The 22,299-nt window shown below is 40.4% G+C and overlaps 1 protein-coding gene across 1 annotated transcript in view; it reads left to right on the top strand.

The window, feature by feature from the left end:
- Positions 1 to 22,299, top strand: part of LOC125005839 (CUB and sushi domain-containing protein 1-like) — a 372,481-nt gene that overhangs the window by 177,384 nt on the left and 172,798 nt on the right. Inside the window, exons 4-5 of the mRNA XM_047581471.1 lie at positions 8,683 to 8,877; positions 9,883 to 10,090. Of these exons, the coding sequence (XP_047437427.1) occupies positions 8,683 to 8,877; positions 9,883 to 10,090 (403 nt within the window). The remainder of the gene's footprint in view (positions 1 to 8,682; positions 8,878 to 9,882; positions 10,091 to 22,299) is intronic.

Here is a 22,299-nt window from a genome sequence, read left to right as displayed (position 1 = left end):
GTCTAATCTGGCCTTTCTAGTTTTGAGGCTGATTAATGGTTTGCACCTTGCGGAGAACCCTCTGCATTTGCTCTCACAAAGTATTCTGTTTATTGTAGACGTAGGTACCGATACACCAACTTCCTAGTGAGTTGGATGTTGTGAAGTGTTTTTCTTCACAGTGGAAAGGATCCTTCTATAGCCTTTTTTAGTTCCCAGACTCACCAATCTTTTGCTTTTTCTTCTTTTTTTCCCCCCAGAATTTACTAAACTAATGATATGGCCACACCTAACATTTCAGCTCTCTGATGGATTTTGTCTTTTTTTTTTTTTAAGCCTAAGGATGGTCTGTTATACTTCCATTGAGATCTCCTTTGTCCGCACAGCAACAGCTTCCAAATTCAAATGCTACACCTGGAATCAACTCCAGACCTTTTACCGGCTTAAATGATGAAGAATTAATGAGGGAATAGCCCACACAGTCCATGTAATAGCTTTTGAGTCAACTGTCCAATTACTTTTGTTCCCTTGAAAAAGAGGCAGCTACATATTAAAGAGCCTTAATTCCTAAACCCTTCCCGCCAGTTTGGATGTAAATGCCCTCAAATTACAGCTGAGAGTCTGCACTTTAAGACCGTATTGAGTATATAACTGTATCTTGAACATGTTTTGATAAACAGCTAATATCAGTCAGTGTCCAAATACATGCGGACCTAAATGGAAAAGAGCTTGCATTTATTAATGAAACCACAATGAATTATCTATTGAATCTCATTGAAAATTAAACAAAAAATAATGCAAAATAAGGCAAAACATCAAACTGAGAAAAATATTGGATGTAAACACAGAATCAGGCCATCAGTAAAACAACTAAAATCAATCCAAATAAATGCCAAATATTCTCATTGACTATGTTTACCTTCACAGGATATTCCCGGTTTGGCCCTTATTCCAGTGACTAACAATTTACATGGCTAATGAAAACAACACAAGCATATATACTGGTGGCAGACGTGGCAAATAGAGCCCCTCACATTCTTAACTTTAGCCACCGTTTGTAAGGGTCACCGCTGTGATATTTGTGCCTTTGATCATCTTTACTAATGTTTCCAAGCAGGTATGTGTTTCATCTGACTTCGCTGGGCCTCGCCAGAAACTACAAAAGCGGCTGAATTTTTAAGGCCCAACTGGTGTTTGAATAGCAATATACCCTTCTGCAGTGGTGGTGCAAAAATAGGTGCACTGAGAATTTTTCAACTGTGGCGAAACTTGTCACCGTGGAAGCCGTGAAAATGGCAAGAGAGCTTGCTGGGAGAAGTCTGCCTTGTAAAATGTTTAATGATGTGAAAGAGTTTCAGTTGTTTTTTAGTTTTTTAGTGAAGGTTTCAGTGCTTAAACCTAATAGCAGCTGGAAAGGAAGTAAAAGGCTTGCTGTATACATGCTGCTATATACTAACTTGTAATATCAGTGGAATATGGTGTTTATGTGATCTGTATCACATTCTGAATATTGTCATATTTGGAAAAAATGTGTAGTATTAGAGTGCATGTAGATCTACTTAGGGTCTGTTGGATGTTACAACACTGTATACATTGAGGATTGTAAGATCTGCTATGCTGCTTTAAAGTCCATCAAGCCAATGTAACGGAATGAGTTTTGTGTTCAATATAAGCATATATTCAAGAAAAGATTGTTTTTTTTTGTTTTGTTTTGTTTTTTTTAATCATTCAGTTGCAGAGCACAGGAAAATGGCTAACAGTGTATGTTTAAACATTTGTTTTTAAGCAGCTGCTGTGTTACAGCATGCCGGTGATTCAGGTCAGAGTCTGGTGGTAAATACTATACCTGGTGATTATGTGGATGCTGGTCTTCACAGGATGGGGATATTGTACATTACCATCCCATATTTCTTGCTCCCATAGTCAAGCGGGGAAGGCTGAGGAGAGCTGGTGTTTAACAGAGTGTAGCTGCTACAGTGATTACTCTGTTTAGCAGGTGATTGATGAGAAGCACTGCTGGAAATGTCACTTGCCCTGCTAATATATTTCCACTAAGGGAACACAGGAAAGGCAGCGTTAATACATTTTAATATGTTTACTCCAAGGGAGCAAAGAAGAAATGTAACTTATAAGAAGTCGGTTTTTCCTACCGAAGTGTAGTTCGGCTCTCAGCTTGTGGCTGCAGATGGCAGAGTTGTATGTGGATACAACATGTTTTGCTGCTGCAGTGATTGGTATTACCATTACAAACCCAAGTTCTAATCCATTGGTGTTTGTGCAAACCCTCATTCATTAGGCTGTAGTTTATTTGATGGGATCCGCTGTGTTGTAGAACAAAGTGAAGTCTGTACTCTGATTGCCCTCCTTCACTGGTGATCGTTGGGAATTAATGCTGGAAACGTCGCTGGTTGGCACACTCAAAAGGAAAATCCTACATCCAGAATAGTTGAGCGGAATTCAGAAATGTTGTTCTCATTTTCTTGGACAGTGCAGTCACTATTTGAGATAATAAACAGCTCCATGTGTCCCAGAGCAATAAATACAGGAATGAAAGCTCTGATCTGTAATATCATTGGGATGTACAGTGCAGCACGCTGCTTTGAATGAGAACCAAATGAGGCGAGCCACACATGCAATGTTTATTTGACTTCCTTGTGGTAGATATCCCTTGGTGTGAAGTGCTGTTGTTTATGCCAGAAAGCTTGATTATTGCTGGAGCCAAAGTAGTATTGATTTTACTGACCAACATTAGGATAGAATAGGACAGGAGCTGTGGACACGGTGCATATCTGTACGTGTACTTAATGGTATAACATTAAATTCTACAGATCAGTAGCAGTATCAGTGTAAGAATATCCATTCAAAGATTAGATGTTGAAATTCTAAGAAATGACAAACTAACGAATACATGCAAAACTAGCTGACTGTATCATCAATTGCCAGTTATCTTACAGAACGCAAAAACGTATTCCTTCCCCTGGAAATACGTTACGCATATCCCAAATCAGTGTGGTACAGATCCGTATTGAGGTCTCAGTTGGAGCATCTGTGTGCTCTGGAGGTGAACTACTCCTTTCCTGTTATTGATTAATGAGCCAGTGCCACCTGAAATATCACATAAGCTGTTGACATATTAAAACTATGATAGCTCAGCATGTGGTGAGGGGCCTCAGATCATCTATGGCCCTTGGCCACAACTGGCCAGGAGCCCCATTACAGTTTGTTTGGTCAGAGTTATTATGTATTATATGTCAGTGGAGTTGTTAATACATTTACACCATGGGAGCACTAACAGTGCTGGGAGTCCATTTAGCTCAGGGGCTTTGGAAACTTTCCAACAGCAACAGCTCCACATCAAGAATCACAGATTAAAGGAGTATGGCGATTGCTATTTGTTAATACATGTACACCCTGGGAACTGAGTGGAGGTGTTAATGGATTATGGATTGCGCCTATTGAGAGATGCTTTCAGTGCGATCTCAGGGTCCCAGCACAGATGTGGAAAGGGGTGCATTTTGTTAAGACTAAATAGTGGCTGGTTGGAAGGTAAATAATGTTGTCTGCACCACTTTCTAATAATTGAACTAAGTCATCAGTTGTTGGTTTTTTGTTTTTTGTTTGCAAGTATTGTGACCACCATCTTGAATATATTTTGGATTCAGCACTACAACCTGAATTTTTGAGTTAAGATGAATTAATTCCAAATAATCTCATCTCATCTTCTACTACTGTTTATTCTCACTAGAGTCTGGGTGGTTGCTGGAGTCTATCCCAGCTGTCATCGGCCGAGAAGCAGGGTACACACAGGACAGGTCGTCAGGCTATCGCAGAGACAAACAACCTAGGGTCAATTTAGTATCACCAATTAACCTAACAAGCATGTCTTTGGAGGGTGGGAGGAGAAAACCCACACAGACACAGGGAGAACATGCAAACTCCACCCACAAAGGCCCAAGCGGAACTTGATTCAAAATAGTCTTTTCATTTAAAAAAAAAAAAGTTATGTAGTTCGCCAAAGTTTTAATCTCTCTGAAAGCTGAATCCTCCCAGACTGATTTCAAATGTTAACATCTGTCCAAATCCCTGTTTGGCAATATGTGCACACAGGCTGACATTTGTTCTGGTTCCGCTTGGTTTTAACTTTACAGCCCCCTGGAAACCAAACAAGAAATTAGTGATTTTTGCCAGGTATGAGAAACTAGATTCGACAAAACATCTGTTCCAGCTTTGGCTTGCAGTAAGTTGTTGATGATTTTGATACAAATGTATTACACTTCAGTTGTCACTGGCAGAAAATTAGCTGGAATGACCTTACAGTTTAAGGAGGTCACAGCTCGCAAACTGTGTCAAACAGATGATTTGTTTAATGGAGTCGCCTTTTTTTTAATCTTTACCGTGCTGTACACTGGGTGTTGTCTGTTTTAAATGACTGTAGTTTTAGTGGGAAACATCCTATTCCTTAATTCTTGCCATTATCCTGGAAAGTTAATATTTTCTGATGCATTTGTACTGTGGGAGTTTTTGAGGACTAAACTCTGAACATGATTTAGGTGCACAGGGCATGTCTAAAGTCAGCAGGTTAGTGGTTGCATTGTTAGCAACAAGAATCTGTCTTTGTCTGTTTGGACAAACATTCTCCAAAGGTTGGCTTTGTACTAAGTGGAGCGAAGGGTTATCGCTTAATTAGTGTCCTGCTGTAGAAGGGGCTTGTTGTGGATGTGTGGCATTAACAGAACAGAAAGAGATACTAATGCTGGAGAACTCTGGAAATATATTCATTTACTTAGAGCATGGAAGAAGAAATTAGAAAGGATCAAACTGAAAACAGGATACTTTTGTCCATGTACAATGATTCTGCAAGGCTCTCATAATCATTCATTAATAATTTAACAAAAGCCTTTATCAACACCTCTCTCATCCACCTCTTCCTGTCTCCCTCGCTTCCTCACTCCTCCTGGCTCCCGTTGTTTACTTCCGCCACCCTTCATTTGTTCTTTACTTTCCATCACAACTTGTTCTCCCCCTCTTAACTTTTTCCTTCCCTTCCTCTTTGCATTGATCTTTTTCCCTTCTCCCTTCTTGAACGCTAGTCTCATTTCTTGGCCTCGCTCTCATCACCTGTCTCTCATCATCTCTGCATCCCTACTTCAATATTGCCTTGGCCTAGTGTTGCTATAGCAACACACTGACCTGCCCTGAGGCTATGAAGAGCTGGAAGGGACAAACCCAACACGGCTCCATCATCACTCAAACTGAGTAGACACGCACGCACGCACACACACACACACACACACACACACACAGATGCCAGGACTCAAACAGTTGCACAGGCAGCAAGTTTCACAATTGATAATGCCTGATGCAAAGCAATAAACTCTGTCCCGACTACTACACAGACAACATAAAAGAAGCTCCAACCACACAACATAGTTCATGGCCAGTCAGAGAGAGGTCATGTGGCAGCTCCAGCACCATTTACAGTTGAGCTTTCATTGCAAGAATGTGCATCTGCACGGCAACAGTGGGCTTGGCGTTGCATATCAAACTGGATAAATGAGTACTGGATAAATATGTCTTGACAACTTGGATGCTGTCAACTAATTTGCAAGACAAGCAGAACCATTACTGGAAACTTCCTCAGCGACATGCTTTTTATTTCAAAGGATACAGTTTTGCATGTAAGAGGGTGCACATTTTAAATAATGTGACTGTTTTATATGTTGTACTTCTGGACTATTTATCCCCACGTAATGTTCTTTTTTGATGAGATAATGAGAAGCCTGCATTGTCCTCAGTGCTCTCCATTAGCTCGCAGCCGACACAACGGTTCCTTGAACACATCCGATGGCTTTCTGCATTCTGATTGGTCCCTAAGTAGATTTTTTTTTCCCTTTTGTAAAATAGTATAAAATAGTTAGAATATTTAAATATTAATTAATCAACAGGATTACGCAACTGAATAAAACTGGCTAGTTTGAACTTTCCCGGCAATGGCTATATAGCCAAACAAGGATCCATACTGCTGATTCCAAACAAGGCAAACAAAGCAAAGCATTCTGCACACATCTTGTATTTTTGTCTTGCTTTATATTGTGAATACACTGCATTTTTGATGATAACCCAAAATAGGCCCTATGATCTGAATTTGTAATGAAAATAACCCCTCTACAGTCTTGCACTTTGCAGACACGAGGTCAGCGAGTAGACAGCAGTTTAGAGTGTAGTAAAACTCCTTGGACCTATAGCTCCTGTACTATACATAAAACTAAACATCGCTAATACCCTGTGCACAGAATGGAGACACAAGTATTATTCCACCTAGAGTATCTTCTGTATGACAAAGCCGTCGAATCTCTCCTGTTGAATAAAACTGATGGATTCAATTTGTGGATGGAATAAAAAGACACACTATTGTTTAATTTGAGTGAACCATTTTTAAATTTCCTTTGATACTCTTAGTAACTTTAATGGACCCATCTCAGCACCCCGGAGCTGTCTATATTATGACCTATTAAAAAGCCTTGTACGTGGTGCTGAACAAGATGCTATTATGATGCTGAATATGTGCAGTTTTTTAGTAACTTCCTGGCGCCACTTCCCTGTACAGCAGTGGTAGATTTTCGATGCGTGGCTAGAAGTCGGTATATCTCAAAAACGGAGGCATTATTTGCATAAAACATGAGCGTGTAAAGGAGCAGTTTGACGTTCTTAAACAGCATAATAATTCTCTAATTAGCAGAGCGGTAGATGTGAGGGTTGATAGTGTCTAAGAATAGAAGGTGGCACATGCTGTACAGTTCACACAACCCCCGTAAGGCCAGGGACATACTTAAAGAAAAATCTTGATAAGGTAAAAAAAACCAAGCACATTTCTCAGAATGTCACACTGTTCCTTTAACACCAAAGCAGGAATTTTGTGCGAACGCCATAACCTCAAACATACGAGTCAACTTGCTAGATATCAGTATAAAGTCCTCTACAAACAGGAGACGTCAACTGTCAGAGCTTGAGAAAATAACCCTGGAGCGGTCTACGCACTTCATACACACATCCACATAGTAGCACTGTGTGCTGTCTAACAAAAGAACAACATTTAAATGTCTGGAGCTGGAACAAAGATGTATCTGTAGTTAAGTAAGAGATTAGCTGAATCATAACGACGCGTGCAAACACTTAATCCGTCTGCATTACCCCGTCAAAGTGTCGGATGACTTCCTCAGACATCAGTCTAAATGAGGGAAACCAGGCAGGTACTTTCTTTAAACATGCCAGCTTGGCAGACACTGGGCCGCGCGGTCACGTAAGTGTGACTAATGACTTGGCTCGGACGCGCGATTCCTTTCATTCTTTCCCCTTTTCATCGCGTCTTTCCCTCCTTCCTCCCATCCTTGGGTCAGTGGCTTAGCTTAAGGTTTTGGACTTGGTTGTGTGCCTCACCTTATTAAAACGAAGCAGGCAGCGTGTTTGCTCAGAGGACATCATGGTCAGCTGCGTGTGAGTAACTTGCCTCTGATGCATGACTTCATGCCGTCCAAATAATGAGTCAATTAGGCTAAATTATACATGTTTAGGGCCCACTGCAATTAGTTCACCTCTCTGTTTTTCCTGTCTGGCTGGAGTCTCTGGATCTCCTCGTTCCTGCCTCGTCCTCCTTGTCCCCTCGTCCCCCCCCCGTCCCTTATTCCATTTCTTCTGCTCGTGTGTCTGTCACTTCACCATCCTCTCATTTTTCTCTCATCTCCCTCTCTCCTTTTGTCATCCCTCTCACCCCCACCTCTCCCTCTCTCCTCTGTCCTAGTTCTCAGGGTCTCATGGTGAAGCTTTGTCTAATTACCATGCTAGCGTTTAATTGGAACAGCGTACACAAACACACAGATTGACTTACTGAATACCCCTTGCATGTGGACACGCTGAGCTGTGCATGCCCATAGACAGGCAGATACACACACACACACACACACATTAAACACCCAGCAAGTTAACATGCTCCAGTTATACAAATACACATAACACACAACATGCGGTGGGGTTAGATAGCGTGGAGTTCGTCCAGGTTGTACTACAGCCACAGTGTTGCTCCCCCTTCTGCGAAGCTAAAGCGCGTTGGCTACAGTCATAGTTGATTTTGGCCTAGTTACACCGTGAGCTGCCTGTAGCTGCTCCCACTCTAGAGCTGTGTCATCTAAGAACGGGCACCAACAGATGCACATTGGAGGGAAAATGTTAGCCAGACATCTAAATAGCACACAGCCATGTTAACATATTTTTAGGCTCCAGGGAACACTGTGCGATTGGTTTTTCGCGCTGCGTGTGAGATTTGACAGGATAGTTGACTGCTTAAAAATAATTACGATGAATTAGTGTGTGAGTATTAGTTAGTTTTACGAGGTCACAAAACAAAAGTGTTCCTTGGTCACTGTCCTGCACCATATGAGGAAGCTTTCCCTTGTGACTGCCACCATAGTGTTTGCTTGGTTCTGTAGAGTGTCTGTTGTCACTAATTGTTATTGAACTGAACTGAATGTTGCTGCAAAGAAAGTCATGTCTGCAAAGGTCTTGTGCTGTTTAGAAAGCTCGACTCTTCTTAAGGTGGTTCATTGATTAACTTTTTTTTTACTACTTGAAAAGCACCTGGTTATTTGAGATATAATTTGCTACAATACAGTTAAAAAACGTTTCTGTTTCTGTTTCTCTGTGTTTCAGTCCTGCCCAGTCACACATGTGGCACCCCAGGCCTCATTCCAAATGGAGTCATTCATGGCTCCCGGTACAACATGGGGGACAAGATCCGCTACAGCTGTGAGTCAGGTTATGTGCTGGAGGGACACAGTATCCTCACATGCATTGTATCACCTGGCACTGGAGCACAGTGGGACTTCCCATCTCCATTCTGTAGAGGTAAGGTCTCCTTTCTTTCGTTTGTCCTTAATTTTATTTAACAAATGATCATTTAAATGCACCATAAGTGACATGGTGGGGGGGTATAAGTAACATTCACACGAATGCCAGGTCCAAACGTTTCCTATCAGAACGGTGAATTATCACGAGATATTCATTGTTATTCACTTCTCTTGTCGGTGGTCATAATGTTATAACTGATCAGCGTACATTATATGAACGCGTGATGGAGTACAGTTGGTTCAGTTGAACTGAAGTGCACTTGTACAGATGCTCAGTGCCCACAAATAAAACATCACTGGGGGTAAAAATCATTTGGTAATATTGCAATGGCCATGGGAACTAAAAGACCTTAACAGGAGGTCAGGAGCTGAAAGATGGGAAGCCCTGGTGTATTGATTACTTCTAAAGCACTGAAAGGTCTGAGTCTAATTATGTAACAATCCATCATATGAACCAGATGTACTTCAAAATTCTCAAGTAAAGCCTTCCTAATGGATCACTGGTCAACAGATGAGACTGGATCCGTCCACGGTTCCATCATCAGAGCCAGTATTTCACTGAACAGCTCAGTTCAGCATGTGGCAGATGGTCAGATGAGGTGATAGAAAATAGATTTGAAAAATGTTGTAAGCGTAGTTGTAATATTTCTAGCAGTTGTGTGCATGGTTGATGTGCCTGTTAATAAATCATTAAATAATTATGTATTGATCCTCGCAGTAAGAAAGCTATTGAAGTTCTCCAGTACGAAAACAAAAAATGTACTAAAACGGTTTTATTAAAGCTGGGTTATTTATCAAGACGTTATCATGATGCACATGGAAAGAAAGAGAAGGAAAATGATGAGCCATAAATAAAAGAAGAAATAAAACTGAAAATCCGAGCCAACACAAGCAAGCAAGCCCTGAAAAATGAGTCAGTGTCACAGGATAAAGTCATGTACTGTATACTGGAGGTTTCCTATTCACTCTCATTCTTTGTTCTTCTGTCTCTCTCCCTGCCCAGCGGAGGGAGCGTGTGGTGGTACGCTGCGAGGCACCGCGGGTTCGATAATCAGCCCCGGATACCCTGCAGAGTATGAAAACAACCTGGACTGCACCTGGTCAATCCTCGCTGAACCCGGGGACACAATAGCCCTCGTCTTCAATGACTTCTTATTAGAGGACAAATACGACTTCCTGGAAATCAGCGGGACGGAAGCGCCAAGCATATGGTGAGACGCTTCTCATCCAGAGAATACAAGGCTCAGTAAAAAAAAAAAAGAAGAAAAAAAGACGAAAAAAATGTCTGTGAGACTGAGGCAACATGTGCTGAGTGGTATACAAATACATAGTGGAGGCGTACAGACACAAACATACGCACGTACAATCACAAATGACATTTGAAAGGTGGGTAAATATGTCCTGTGTTTTTTAAATCTAAGGAATGAGAAAGAATATAACACAGAGAAGCCCATCAAAACAAAGTTTCATCGGCCTCTAATTTCAGTTTGGACACAGGATGCCACTTTCAAAGAACTAGGAGCCGAAAGGCTTAATTGTTCAGTTGACTAGCTTGTAAATATTAAAAGAACACTTGTTGTTTTTCACTGCAATTTTCCCTAACATGCATTCTTTCAAGAGGGGCATTTAATATTAAAAGAGGACTAATGATGTTGTTGGGAAGGACAGGTACAGCCGCTGATTGATTAGCTGCACAGGAGTCCTGTTGATTTTCCTGATTTATTCAAATCCCATTGGGAAGGTGATAAATTGTTGTGTTTTTTCACTCTCAGTTCATGTAGTTGCGTTGGACCGCTGGCACTCGGCTGTGCCAGAACACACTCTGCTTTTTAAATTTAGAGCGCCGTCGGAGTTCAAGTCCGTTTGTTCAGAGCGTGTCGCACATATCCACTCACCGAAGGCTCAGATGTTAGCTTTTGCAGTAGTGGTGCAGACTAATGGCCGAGCGTGCAGGGGTTTGTCGCCATTTCAAGTTGACGTAACTGCTGGGAAAATCTGGTGAGGGGAATGTGGAAAAGCAGTTTGGCCTCCCACAGTAATAACCACAGAGAGGCCGGTTGAACAGGTCAGAAATCGACTTTAGCTGACTGTGGACTTTTGGGTGGATTCAGGGTTTCAGTTAGTGACAAATACAGTGCATATAAGGAATAAGATTATGGTATTTTTTATTGTATGCCACATTTTTTCAAGGAAGACCACATTTTAAAGACAGATTTGACATTGTTCATCTCCAACCAATTAAGTCAGTGTCTAAACATATGATAGGTTTGGCTAAAGCTTTTCTATTGTAATGGAGAGAATCATCTCCCCTCATTCTTTCTTTAATTCTTTGTTTAAAAATTCAATTAAACACCTCTTCAGTCTCCAGTTTTATGACTTGTCCCAGAGGATCTCCCGAGCTGTAACAAAGTAACGCTGGTAACGTGTTTTTTTAAAAAAAAAAAAATAAAAATTTATTCAAAAGCAAAACCGTTCATTAATAAAGATTCATATTCTCTGTCCAAACAATGCATTCCTAAACCTCCCCATGTTTTCATGATCTCGTGGACGCAATTGGAGTCGTACATGTGCCGAAAATCCTGATTGCGCATCACTTGTCAAAGACACAGAATGAATAGTTCGACAGATAAATAAGTGAAGTGAAAGAGGCAGAGAGAATAGCACTAGATGGAAACAAAAGGAATGGAGAATAATTGCACGTTTAGCGCTGTCACCGGCCGAGCCGTACACATCAGCCATGGCATTCTCATGATACCGGGTGTGTGTGAGTGTGTGTGTGTGTGTGAGTGTGTCTCTGTGTCAGGTCTTAAGTGGCCTCCTGACAGGGTGATCGTTGATCGTTTCTCTAGGCTCTGACAGATTGCACACGCAAGTGCACACATATGCACGCACACACACACGCACAAAGGTTGGCTCTAACAGTATAACATTCAAGGACCACTGTCAGCCCACCCTCTGCAATGCAGGGAAAGATAGGGAGTGTACTAGGATGTACACCCAGCATTTTTGTCACATATGAAATGGTGTCTGCAGCAGCTGAAGCCTTGTGACTGCGTCATTCATATTTCCTGTTATTGGTCTAAATATCTCTAAGAGCTTAACATCATTTGGTCTGCTAAAAAAAGAAACCCAGTACTGCACAAGAGAAGGAGGTAATTTGGCAGTTTGCTTGATGAGCCTCCATAATATCCTGTGAAATTAGGCACCACAGCCAAGATGGTGTCGACTACAAAGACATACAAGATGCTGTTTTTTTTATTTTATTGTATTTTTTTCCCATTACAATAGTGGTACCATTGCCAGTGATTCAAAAGGAAGAGATATCAGGTTATACAACAAAGCTCCCAAATCAGCCTCAAACCAGAAATGTTTCATCACCCTGATATTGTGTATTTAATGAAAATCCATTGATCTGGGCCCAAACCTTTATAGTGATATAATATATTTAGGAAGCTAAATGAATGTTCTTCTGCCACGCTCAATCTGATGTTGTTTTTTTTTTTTTTTCTAAGTACTTTTCTCAAGAGGTGGGATTAAGTAATGACTGACACTTTTACTGAAGCGCGAGGGCAGGTCATTGTGACAATGACTGACAACTGACAGGACCACTGTGACGGGTTCTTCCTGTTTACGGAGAGCTTTTTCTGATTGGCTGTCCCAAAAGCAATTTCCTGTTTCATGTTCCTGTCTGCTTGCTGGCAGGTTGAACGTCAGATTGACTAGCTGTCACGTATACACACATGCTGACAAACGGGACAAAGTGCACGCGCACACATGCAGATATAAGTGGTGTGTGTGTGTGTGTTCTTATATATTCTACATAAATATTTTATACAATATCGCCTGCATTCATGTTCACACGGACCGCAAGGGAATGTTCCTTGCGTCCGGGTGCCACATGTTCCCGGGGTAAGCAACTCATGTGCACCCAACCATCATTATGATGGTTGCCCTTGTTAGGTACTTTAAGCAGTGGACACAGCCCAGCATAGGTGCCCTGACTGGTCTGTGACTTCACAGCCCCTTAAGCAACAAACCGTAATACACGGTGTGTTCTGACATCTTTCTAGTCCAACCATTACCAGCATTAACTTTTTCCAGCAATTTGAGCTACAGTCATTCGTCTTTTAGGTCTGAACACACAGACGGGCCCTTGCTCCCCACATGCTTCAACAAGCCTTGGCTGCTCCTGTCCCTGGTTCACCACTTTTCCTTCCTTTGACAACGTTCGATAAGCACTGACCTGTAACACCCCACCACAGTTTTTGAGGTGCACGGACCCCGTTGCCTAGCCATCGCAATTTGGCCCTTCTCAAACGCAATCAAATCCTTCCCCTGGTGCATTTTTCCTGCTTCCTGCTGCTAACGCATCACGTCTGAGCACAAAATGTTCACTTGCTGCCAAAAGTATCCCCTCCACTGACATGTGCCACGGGTCATTACATTTCTACAACCTTAGTCTAATTTTCCCACATTGTCCAAACATTATCCAGGTTTCATGCAAGGAACTTGCCAAGCTGAAAGAAAAAAAAAAAAAAACCTTCCCAGAAAAGAGTGAACTTCATGTGAACTTTGTGTTTACAGAATTATTGGTGAAATCAGAAAATGGCTCCACAGAGGGTGGGTGAATGAATGAGAGCAGTCAACTGAGAGATGAAATGGCTGACAGGGTCAGGAAGAGACAGAGAGACTATATAGGACCTCAAAGTGTTTTCGTTCCCTGTGCCTGCTGTAGTGGTTTTATCACGCTGTATGACGTAGAGTGAGTACGTTTTTATTTCATTTTTATTTCTCTATTTAGCAAGTGAAATGTCAACAGGTCACGCAGCTATTTCTGTTTGCATTTGAGAAGGTCATCAGTCCCTGTCAGTGCATTCATTCGCTCCTGTTTTCCACAAAAGAATTAGATGATCCAGATTAATCTGTGGAAACTGTGACCTGCTCAGTAAGTTGGAAAGAGGTCTTTTTCAAGAGTCTAACGTAGAGGAACCGGTTTCTTAAAGCGGCAGCGGTTGTCATTGTGTGGATATTGCGAACTTAAATCAGATCTGTTTGATGTCAAACTGCACATGTGTATATTCTGTCAAGAGGAAAGAACACCGATGGTACATAAAGGAGCCCATAACCAGCTTCTCCTCAAGAAATTCTTTTCAATTCTTCATGGAATATTGGCTTTTGTCTGTCACATCGTCACAGCTGCTGTGTTTAGATTCAAATGTCTCTCATATTACCTTAAAATGAAACGTGTTTGTCATTTTTATGCAATGTTTACAGCAGATTTTCAACCCTTTCTGCACCCTAACCTCTGCCCATCACCACTTCTGCTTCCTTTATTTCCCTCTCACACATTTTCTTTTATTATTATTATATTCTCTGCACGCTCAACTCTCCCTCTGGCAATCCCTTCTTCTCTCCCTTACCCTGCCCACTGTCTACCCCCTCTCTCCTTCTCAATCTTAGTCTAAAAAAAAACAGGGTTAGAACTGTCCTTTTCTACAACTGAATGACTCCTTACTCTAGCAGATGCCCTTGCTGTATATCCAAGTGACATGACCCCTTTGGCATCATATTTAGTTCCTACATTATTCACATTGATTTGAATCCAGTTGCCTCAGCTGAACTCTCAAGAACTGACTATGATACATCATCACCGGGACTGAAGACTTTTTTTTAATAAGCAGCGTTTTCTTGATGTTGATTTCAAAATAGTGGGTGAATCTCCCATATTTCAGCATTTAACAAATCGGACTTTCCTTTAACAAAATGAAAAAAGCCGATAAGTGTTAGTTATTCCGTTAAATCAGTGGCCACACACAATGAAAATGTCACAAACAAACCAGGGCTTGTTGGAGCTGTTAATCCAGCACACCTGCAAGAGGTCATGTCCCTGTTTCAGTCAGTCTACGCAAACAATTAATGATTTGTTCCTACCAGCCTTGTAGCATACAAGATTTTAAAGTAACTATATAGTATAACCAAGAAATGTAATGTATTTGGTGATGATTTCTATGACTATGATTTATTCTTCTTTAATATATATATTTACACTGACTTTCCTCTTCACGCACACACACAAACACACACACACTATTACTAATTACTTTATTGGTCGTTACAAAACTAAACAGCAGAAGTAATGTAATTTCTGTTAAGTCATCCGTTTTCTGGTTGCTTATCCATGTCATTTTTTAGTCCTTTAAAAAGGACAAGCTCTATTCATTCGATGTCCCAAGAGTGTTATGAGAACCCCATCTCAGATAGGACAGGCAGCACCTGTACCTCGCTGTGTCTCTTGCACCCAGACGCTTTCAGTCGGCTGGAAAGTCATCGTTATCATTTGCCAAACCTGTGCCATCTGACCTCGTTCAATCATTACTGTCTTCCTGTTCATCAGACTTTCCAGCCACCCTCGTTTTCCTTGATGGGGACTCTCATTTTATTGATGATGATGCTGATGATGTCTGTGGTTGGAACTCCAAAATAAATCAGTTCTTTTTCATTGTGCAGGCAATCAGTAAGGGTCTCCATCATGATTGTTATCCTAAACAAATCACATGTCTTGAGGAAAATCATAGAGGCAGAAGGACGATATCATCTGCAAACAACAAAATGTCATATTCCTTAAACCCCTGTAACCGTATAACCATACCTCCCTAAACAATATAGGCAAATATAACCAGCCAGAGTGACTTAAAGTGGATGAAACTATTAATATTAATAACATCATCATTATTATTAACATTATTTCTGTGTCCAAGTCAGAACTGACATTGGAATTTATAAATGTTAACATTGAACAATCTGACAACCTGAATTCCTTTCTAGGACCTTTGTCAGTTATCACAGTGAGCTTTAGGTGTGTGATTCCTTGATCTTTTGAACACACCCTCTCGCTCACATATTTAATGAAAACTCAAAGAGCAAGCCCACAGCATGTTTGGATAAGCCTCGTCCATCCTCAGAGCCTTTCCAGCGACATCTGACTAAGAAATAAACTCAGGCTTTTTCACCATTTTTCCTCCCATGGTCTAATTTTTCATCTGTTTTGCTTCTCCCTCTGTTACGTCTCTTTCCAGCCTCCCCTGTAAATCCGCTGTTTTCTGATCCTCCCCTGCTTTTTCCTCTTTTACTCTTCCTCATTATTCTGTATTGCTCAACTTTTTCTAGTCCCCTCTTGAACTCTTTGCACCACTTTGAAATACCTTTCTTGCCCTGCCTCGCATTTACATTTTCAATGATGTTTGCTGGCTGCATGATTCTCTGTTTGTGCTTTCTAGTGAATGTAGCAGTGTACCACAATTTTGCACTTGTACTTTGTACTTTGTACTCAGAGCAAACAACAATCTGTTGTAGATAATGTGCTTTAAGTTTTCAGACTTTCTACCTAATATTAATTCTTACATGGTTGGTATTACATTTTTACATTTTGCTATTTTGTAGACGTTCACATCCACAGGACTAGCAGTAAGTGCCAAAGTGGAATTAAGTTAGGATAATGTGTTGCCAGCGATGCAATCAGTAGGGAGGGTAAGGGCCAAAACATCAGTGGGCTAGTGGGAGTGGACGTATATCTGTGTCTGTGTGATCATATATCACCACAAAGCTGGTGGTCTAATCATAGAGAAGTGCCAGTAGAAAAACGGATACCTCCTCCTGGTCTCTTTTCCCTTTTTCCGGTTTACTTCCCACACGTCTGTCAAACGTCTCCTCTTTTCTTCTCTGCTGTGAACTCATCACAGCAGCTTTAGTTCTCTTTTCTGCCTCTTCTACGATTTACTCTTGGTTTTGTCCTTGTGAGTTCTTTCTTTACGTGTTTTATTTCTCCCCCCCGTCCCCCTCCATTTCTTTTTCTCATTCACCCCCCATCACTCTTCTTCTTCCAGCAATGGAATCTGCTATTTGTAATGTCCAACCTCATTTAGGGCTGCCTCCTTGTCTCTCCTTTCATCATTTTTGACCTCTTCCACAGCTAGTCTAACCTCTCTCCCCGGGTTCATGTAAGTGAATTTCCCACTTTCACCTCCTTTCCCATTTTCTTCATCCATCATCCCCTGCTTTTCCCTGCAAGCTTCATTTATGTGGGTTTTCTCTGCTTCTGTCCTCCCTTAGCGAGTAGGTACTCGCTTTTTTCCGTCCAACCTGTCCTTCATGTTTCTTTTCTCTTCTTCGTCTCTATTGCCACCTAAGTACTGTGATGCAGCCTTTGTTTTCTTTTTCACCATCTCCTTTTAAACTTCCATCGTTCTCTCCCTCCTTCTCTCTTCCTCCTGCCTCTTTGGTGCTCTTCTTTTCACTTCTGTCTGATCTCTCGTTCTTCCTCCTCTCTGACCTCCTGTCCCTCTCTCTCACTCTAGTGTCAGGCAGCTGGCCGATCACCATGAATAATGGAAGAGATGCAGCATCTTGCACTTTTACTCCGTTTCTCGCTCGACTTTTCATATTGCCCTGCACTTATTTATTTTTATTTTTTTGACAGTTACTTTATTTGTGTCATTTACTTGAACTTAGTTTCATTTTAACATTTATTTTTGTGATTCTGTCTGTGTAGTCCTTTCCAGTATCATTAGTATATAAATTCAAAAGTGTCTCATATCCAGAGTCAGGAAAGGGGGCTTCCATCTGACATTTGTGCTTATGACAAGTAGCGATTTTGACTTGAGATTCTGGTGAGACCATGCAGGAAAATCTTATAATGCAGTCCATAAATATCATAATCAGTATTCTCTCAAAATAAAACAAACACAGTAGTAAGTGAGAGAGGGGACCACAGCACCTGACAACAAACAAGTGACGACAAAATTGCAGCTGAATAATGTCATCACACAAACAATGCCAATCCGATGACATATATTATCAGCCACTCTGATATTATCATATCAATAGTGCCACCCATTCGATAACTTACTTTATCAAATACTCAAGATCGAAACAACAACGTGACAACAATATAAACACAATGCACCACTCATGGCATGAACGGCACACAACCAATACACAGCAATCAATATACAATGTCACAACATACCACAGTCAAACATTTCACCTCCAGACAGATAAACAGCTGTCAGGTTGTGTCCCCCCAGACACACCCACACATGTATCACCAATTATGCATTACACAAATTCCACTATAATTCAAACAATATCTAAACTATATCATCATTTCCATTTAGATTAAAAAATAAATTAGACTTACCAAGTGCAATTTTGACGAGCTCCCGGTTAACCAAGTTTTCCACTTAAACCACTCCTGGTTGAATGACCTAGTTTTGTCTTTTCCCTCTTGAAAGATTTTCAAATCCTGCGGTCGATGTGGTCCCAAACCTTTTATCTTTAACTTCTGCTCAAGTGGTAAAATCCTAAATTACACTACTAGCCATGTAGTCAGGTTGCCCCTTGCAATCCCTGCACCTTGCTTCACATCAGCCAATGAGAAGCACTCTGGGGCCCTGAACTTCAGGCCCCATTTCCCAAACTGAAGTGTGTGCTGTACACGCGCATCAGTTCACCAATCCACAACACTGCAGGCCATGGCCATGTCAGCTGTGCCCCACCGAGCAGAAACAGAGACGCAGCATCAGACACAATGAACTATTCACAAACAAACTACATTACAAAAAGTGCACTGTATACAGAGGATACTGCCTTCATCAAATGTGGACATTTCATTGTGGACAAAGTTTATTACTTATTAACCTATGGGCAACAACATTTTCGACTCAGGGAAACTTATAAAACCTGATAATCCTCATCTGCACAGCAGCGCCATCTGCCCCTAATTCGAAGACGCCACTGCTTATGACTGCAAATAAGTATTACTGCATGAATTCTTTCACAAACATAAATAAATACAGGCTCAAAAATAAATAAATCTTTGCACATCATAGGATTGTGTTGCAGACTTAAAAGGGAGACATTTTAAAGAGGTCACTTAGATATATGGTGAAATGCCTTTTAAAAAAGCTCCAAGTCTAATTGCCTTTGTTTTAGATATAGCTGCCAGTTGTTCTTTGGTGCAGAGGGTGCAAAGCAAGATTTCAATGAGCCTTAGCTATCCTTGAATGCATATGTGTGTTACATTGCATCATGGACTAATAACAAGGGACTGAGCACCCAAAAAGAACTACAGGATGCTGTTGAAGCTACCGCCAGCACCTAACAATGGCAGCCAAGTATGAATATACATGGTGCCATGAAAAGGCTGTTCTGAAGCCTGTTCTGCTTCAGGAAGTAGGAGAGACCAGGATGAACTTTCATGTGCCACTCACCACTTCAGCTTGTCACCTCAGGCACACTCTCTGAGACTCTCTTCAAGCTGGATGAAATAAACTGACAGCATAACACAGAATCCAAAAGGGAAAAGTGGATAATCATTTGGGTCCCAGCATTACCTAAAATCAGAGAGAGTGCACTTCAGATCTAACACTAGTTCTGCATAGTAGAAACCGCAAAGAAATCCCCCAAAACTACACTGTAGTATACTGCACTGTGACCTCTGCCGTACATGAAGCACCCTCTAGAAAGTCTGAATTTGATTAGTCAGCTCAGAGTGTAGCTGAGCTTTTCAGTTAATCTAAGTTGTTTAGAATCAGTTTGAGATGGATGTAGTGACTAGATGACACATTAGTTTTGGTAAGTCAGTAAGAACACAAATAAATCTTTAAAATTGGTGAACACATGTTTTGTTTTACTGTATATTTATACAGTAGTATCAGACCAGATATTAAATGAGTAATTAAAAAGTTTTAAAAAAAAAAAAAGCTATATTACCATTGGCCATTTCCATTGCGCAACCTCAATTTTGCATGTCTATAGGCTCAAAGCAATACCACCAGTGATTTCATAATGTAATATTGAGCAGGTAATCGTTTTGCTCTGGAATATAGAATGTCTGATTTTATTTCAGTTCCATGCAGTTATGATAATAACTTGGTATAAAATGCCATAGTTTAGGAGTAATTGGTTTTTAGAGGAACATTTCTAGTGATGGACAGTAATGAGCTATATTTCATGAAGTAGAGTTTTGATCTTTCTGCAGTTTAATTGAGGATTTTTTCACCCCCACTATACTTCTATTTCATTGTGTTTCAGAGCCAAATAAGGTGTACTCTCCTACATTATTAAATATTCCAACGCTGAAGCACATAATTTCCATAGTAAGCACTAGACTGATTGGAAATTAATCACACTTTTTTATCTGTTCTATTTGTTAATACACTTAGAAACAGGGTAGTGGACTAGTAGGCTTGATTTAAGGTTTGTACATGTTTGCCACAAACAAGTTAGTCAAAAATCAAAAAGTTAAAAGGAATCTACATTAATACATTATTACCACAGCCCTAAGTATTATATATTTAGCTGTAAATGTATTTTTTTTACTTCTGCTTAACATGTTACTCTACTCATTTGTAATGGACTATTTTTTTTTTTTGGCATATTATTGTTTACTTGGGATAATGTCACTTCCTATTCCCTGCTTTTTTCAAATTCAGACTGACTTTAGTCTTGGACAAACAGCACAATCTAATACTTATATAACATTAATCTGTTTCATCATAAAAATATTTTTTTTATATACCAGGCAGGCTGTCTAAGTACATTCCCCTCTGGTTTGCTAGGTTGGGAGAAGGTCTCAGCGCAAGTTTGGAATTTAAAAGTTGTACTGAACTAAAAATCCAGTTTTAGGATGCTGTGTTGGTGCCTGTCTGAAAGTATGTGAGTTTTGATAGCGGATCCACACATGCGGGTCATAAGTCAGCACCAGGTGAAAAATACTAATTGTAACAGTCAACGTTTTTAGTATTTGCTTCAATATATATCCTACCACACAGGCTATCTGCTATACCGTCTTCACTACACAGTGTCAAAAGTGTCCTTAGAGTTTGCTCCGGTCTTCATACTTTATCTCACATATCTGGTGTTGTTATGCCATGCTAGCACAGAGTCCTATTTAACCACCCTCTCTGATTGACCATGATGAAATAATACATAGTTCTACAGTACTAGCCGTTCACTGTGTATATTACAGAGTTAAATGACCTTTAGGGGATCACATCTCTTCTTTTGTCTCTTCTCTCACATTTCTCTTATTCTTTCTCTCCAATTGTCTTTTTTTTGATTTGATGACCCAGCTGTGTTTACAGATGTGTTTATTATCTTCACAGAGATGGAACTTACTGTCTCATTTAATAAGCCCCCAGTAAGGTCCTCTAACAAGTTCACTTAAGATTTTTACCACTGCTCATATTTTTTGTCTGCCCTTTTCCTTATCTGTGTGTCTTCCTTGCCCACTGTCTCTCTCTATCAGCTCAGTATACCTGCAGCATTATTAAAGGCCGGTTACAGTGGCTCTTGTTGCTCTCTGGAGGCTGGTAGAACATTGGCTTCCTGGCAGTTTACATCATTTCCCTTCTTGTTTCGGTGCACTATTTCCCCAACTTTTTATTTATTTATTTGTTTTCTAACAAATGTTTGGATTGCCACCAGTAACAATATGTGAGGGGAGATAAAGCTGATGTAAGACTTACTATAGGCAACTAACTCATCATCATAGTGGTGATGCTTTAAAACTTTTTTTTTTTTTTTTTTAATATGTGAATCTGTTGCTTCACTTTCTTTGCACACTATTTTATTCTTCTTCTGTAATGATTTGGGTTTATTATAGATGTTTCAGGCAGAAATATAATGTACACCTTCTCATCATAATCAATATATATTGTATCATAATTTAGACAGCTTTACCGAATGTCTTTCTCTTGATTTTCAAAGCTATTTTTATTATTAGGTTCAAGCATTTCAGCAAAGATATCTTCTTTGGTAAAGATTTGTTGAATAGTCCCCATGGTGAAATGCATTGTGTGGAAATTCCCAAAACAACTGCACACATCCTCCCCCTATTGTTCAGGTGTAATCATATTTTCAGTGGAAAATATCACTTATTCAATTCCCACATTTGCATTTTCTAAACCAATTCAGCAAAAACCTCCTTAAATTACACCTAGGCTTTGTATCTCTTGGGACAAATTAAAGTGACACCTGTTTCACTATAGGTATTCTTATTATGTAGAAACCCTCAGAGAAAGTAATTTAGATCACAAATTGTGTGAAATACTCTATGTACGATATTTGTAAAGAGTAATTTCATGACAGTGGTCAGTCACGCTTCAGTCTGTAATCACTCGGTGGTACGTTCCTCCAAAAGCTTAATTTCTTCGAAGTCCTTAAGTCTGTACTGTAACAGGAAGTTATGACAAATCTATCTCTGTCTAAGCCTTCAGCATGATAACCGCCATCATATATAAAAATATATCACACAACTTCACCAAACTGCAACTTTGACTGTAGCAGGTCTCTGTGGGCAAAGCTGAATACTGTGGAACCGCAGCAGCAACATCTGTAGTTATGTTACATCATGCCTTGT

The sequence above is a fragment of the Mugil cephalus genome, chromosome 3 (assembly GCF_022458985.1).
Source record: "Mugil cephalus isolate CIBA_MC_2020 chromosome 3, CIBA_Mcephalus_1.1, whole genome shotgun sequence".
Classification (NCBI taxonomy): Eukaryota; Metazoa; Chordata; class Actinopteri; order Mugiliformes; family Mugilidae; genus Mugil; species Mugil cephalus.
This window is presented reverse-complemented; position numbering and strand designations above follow the sequence as displayed.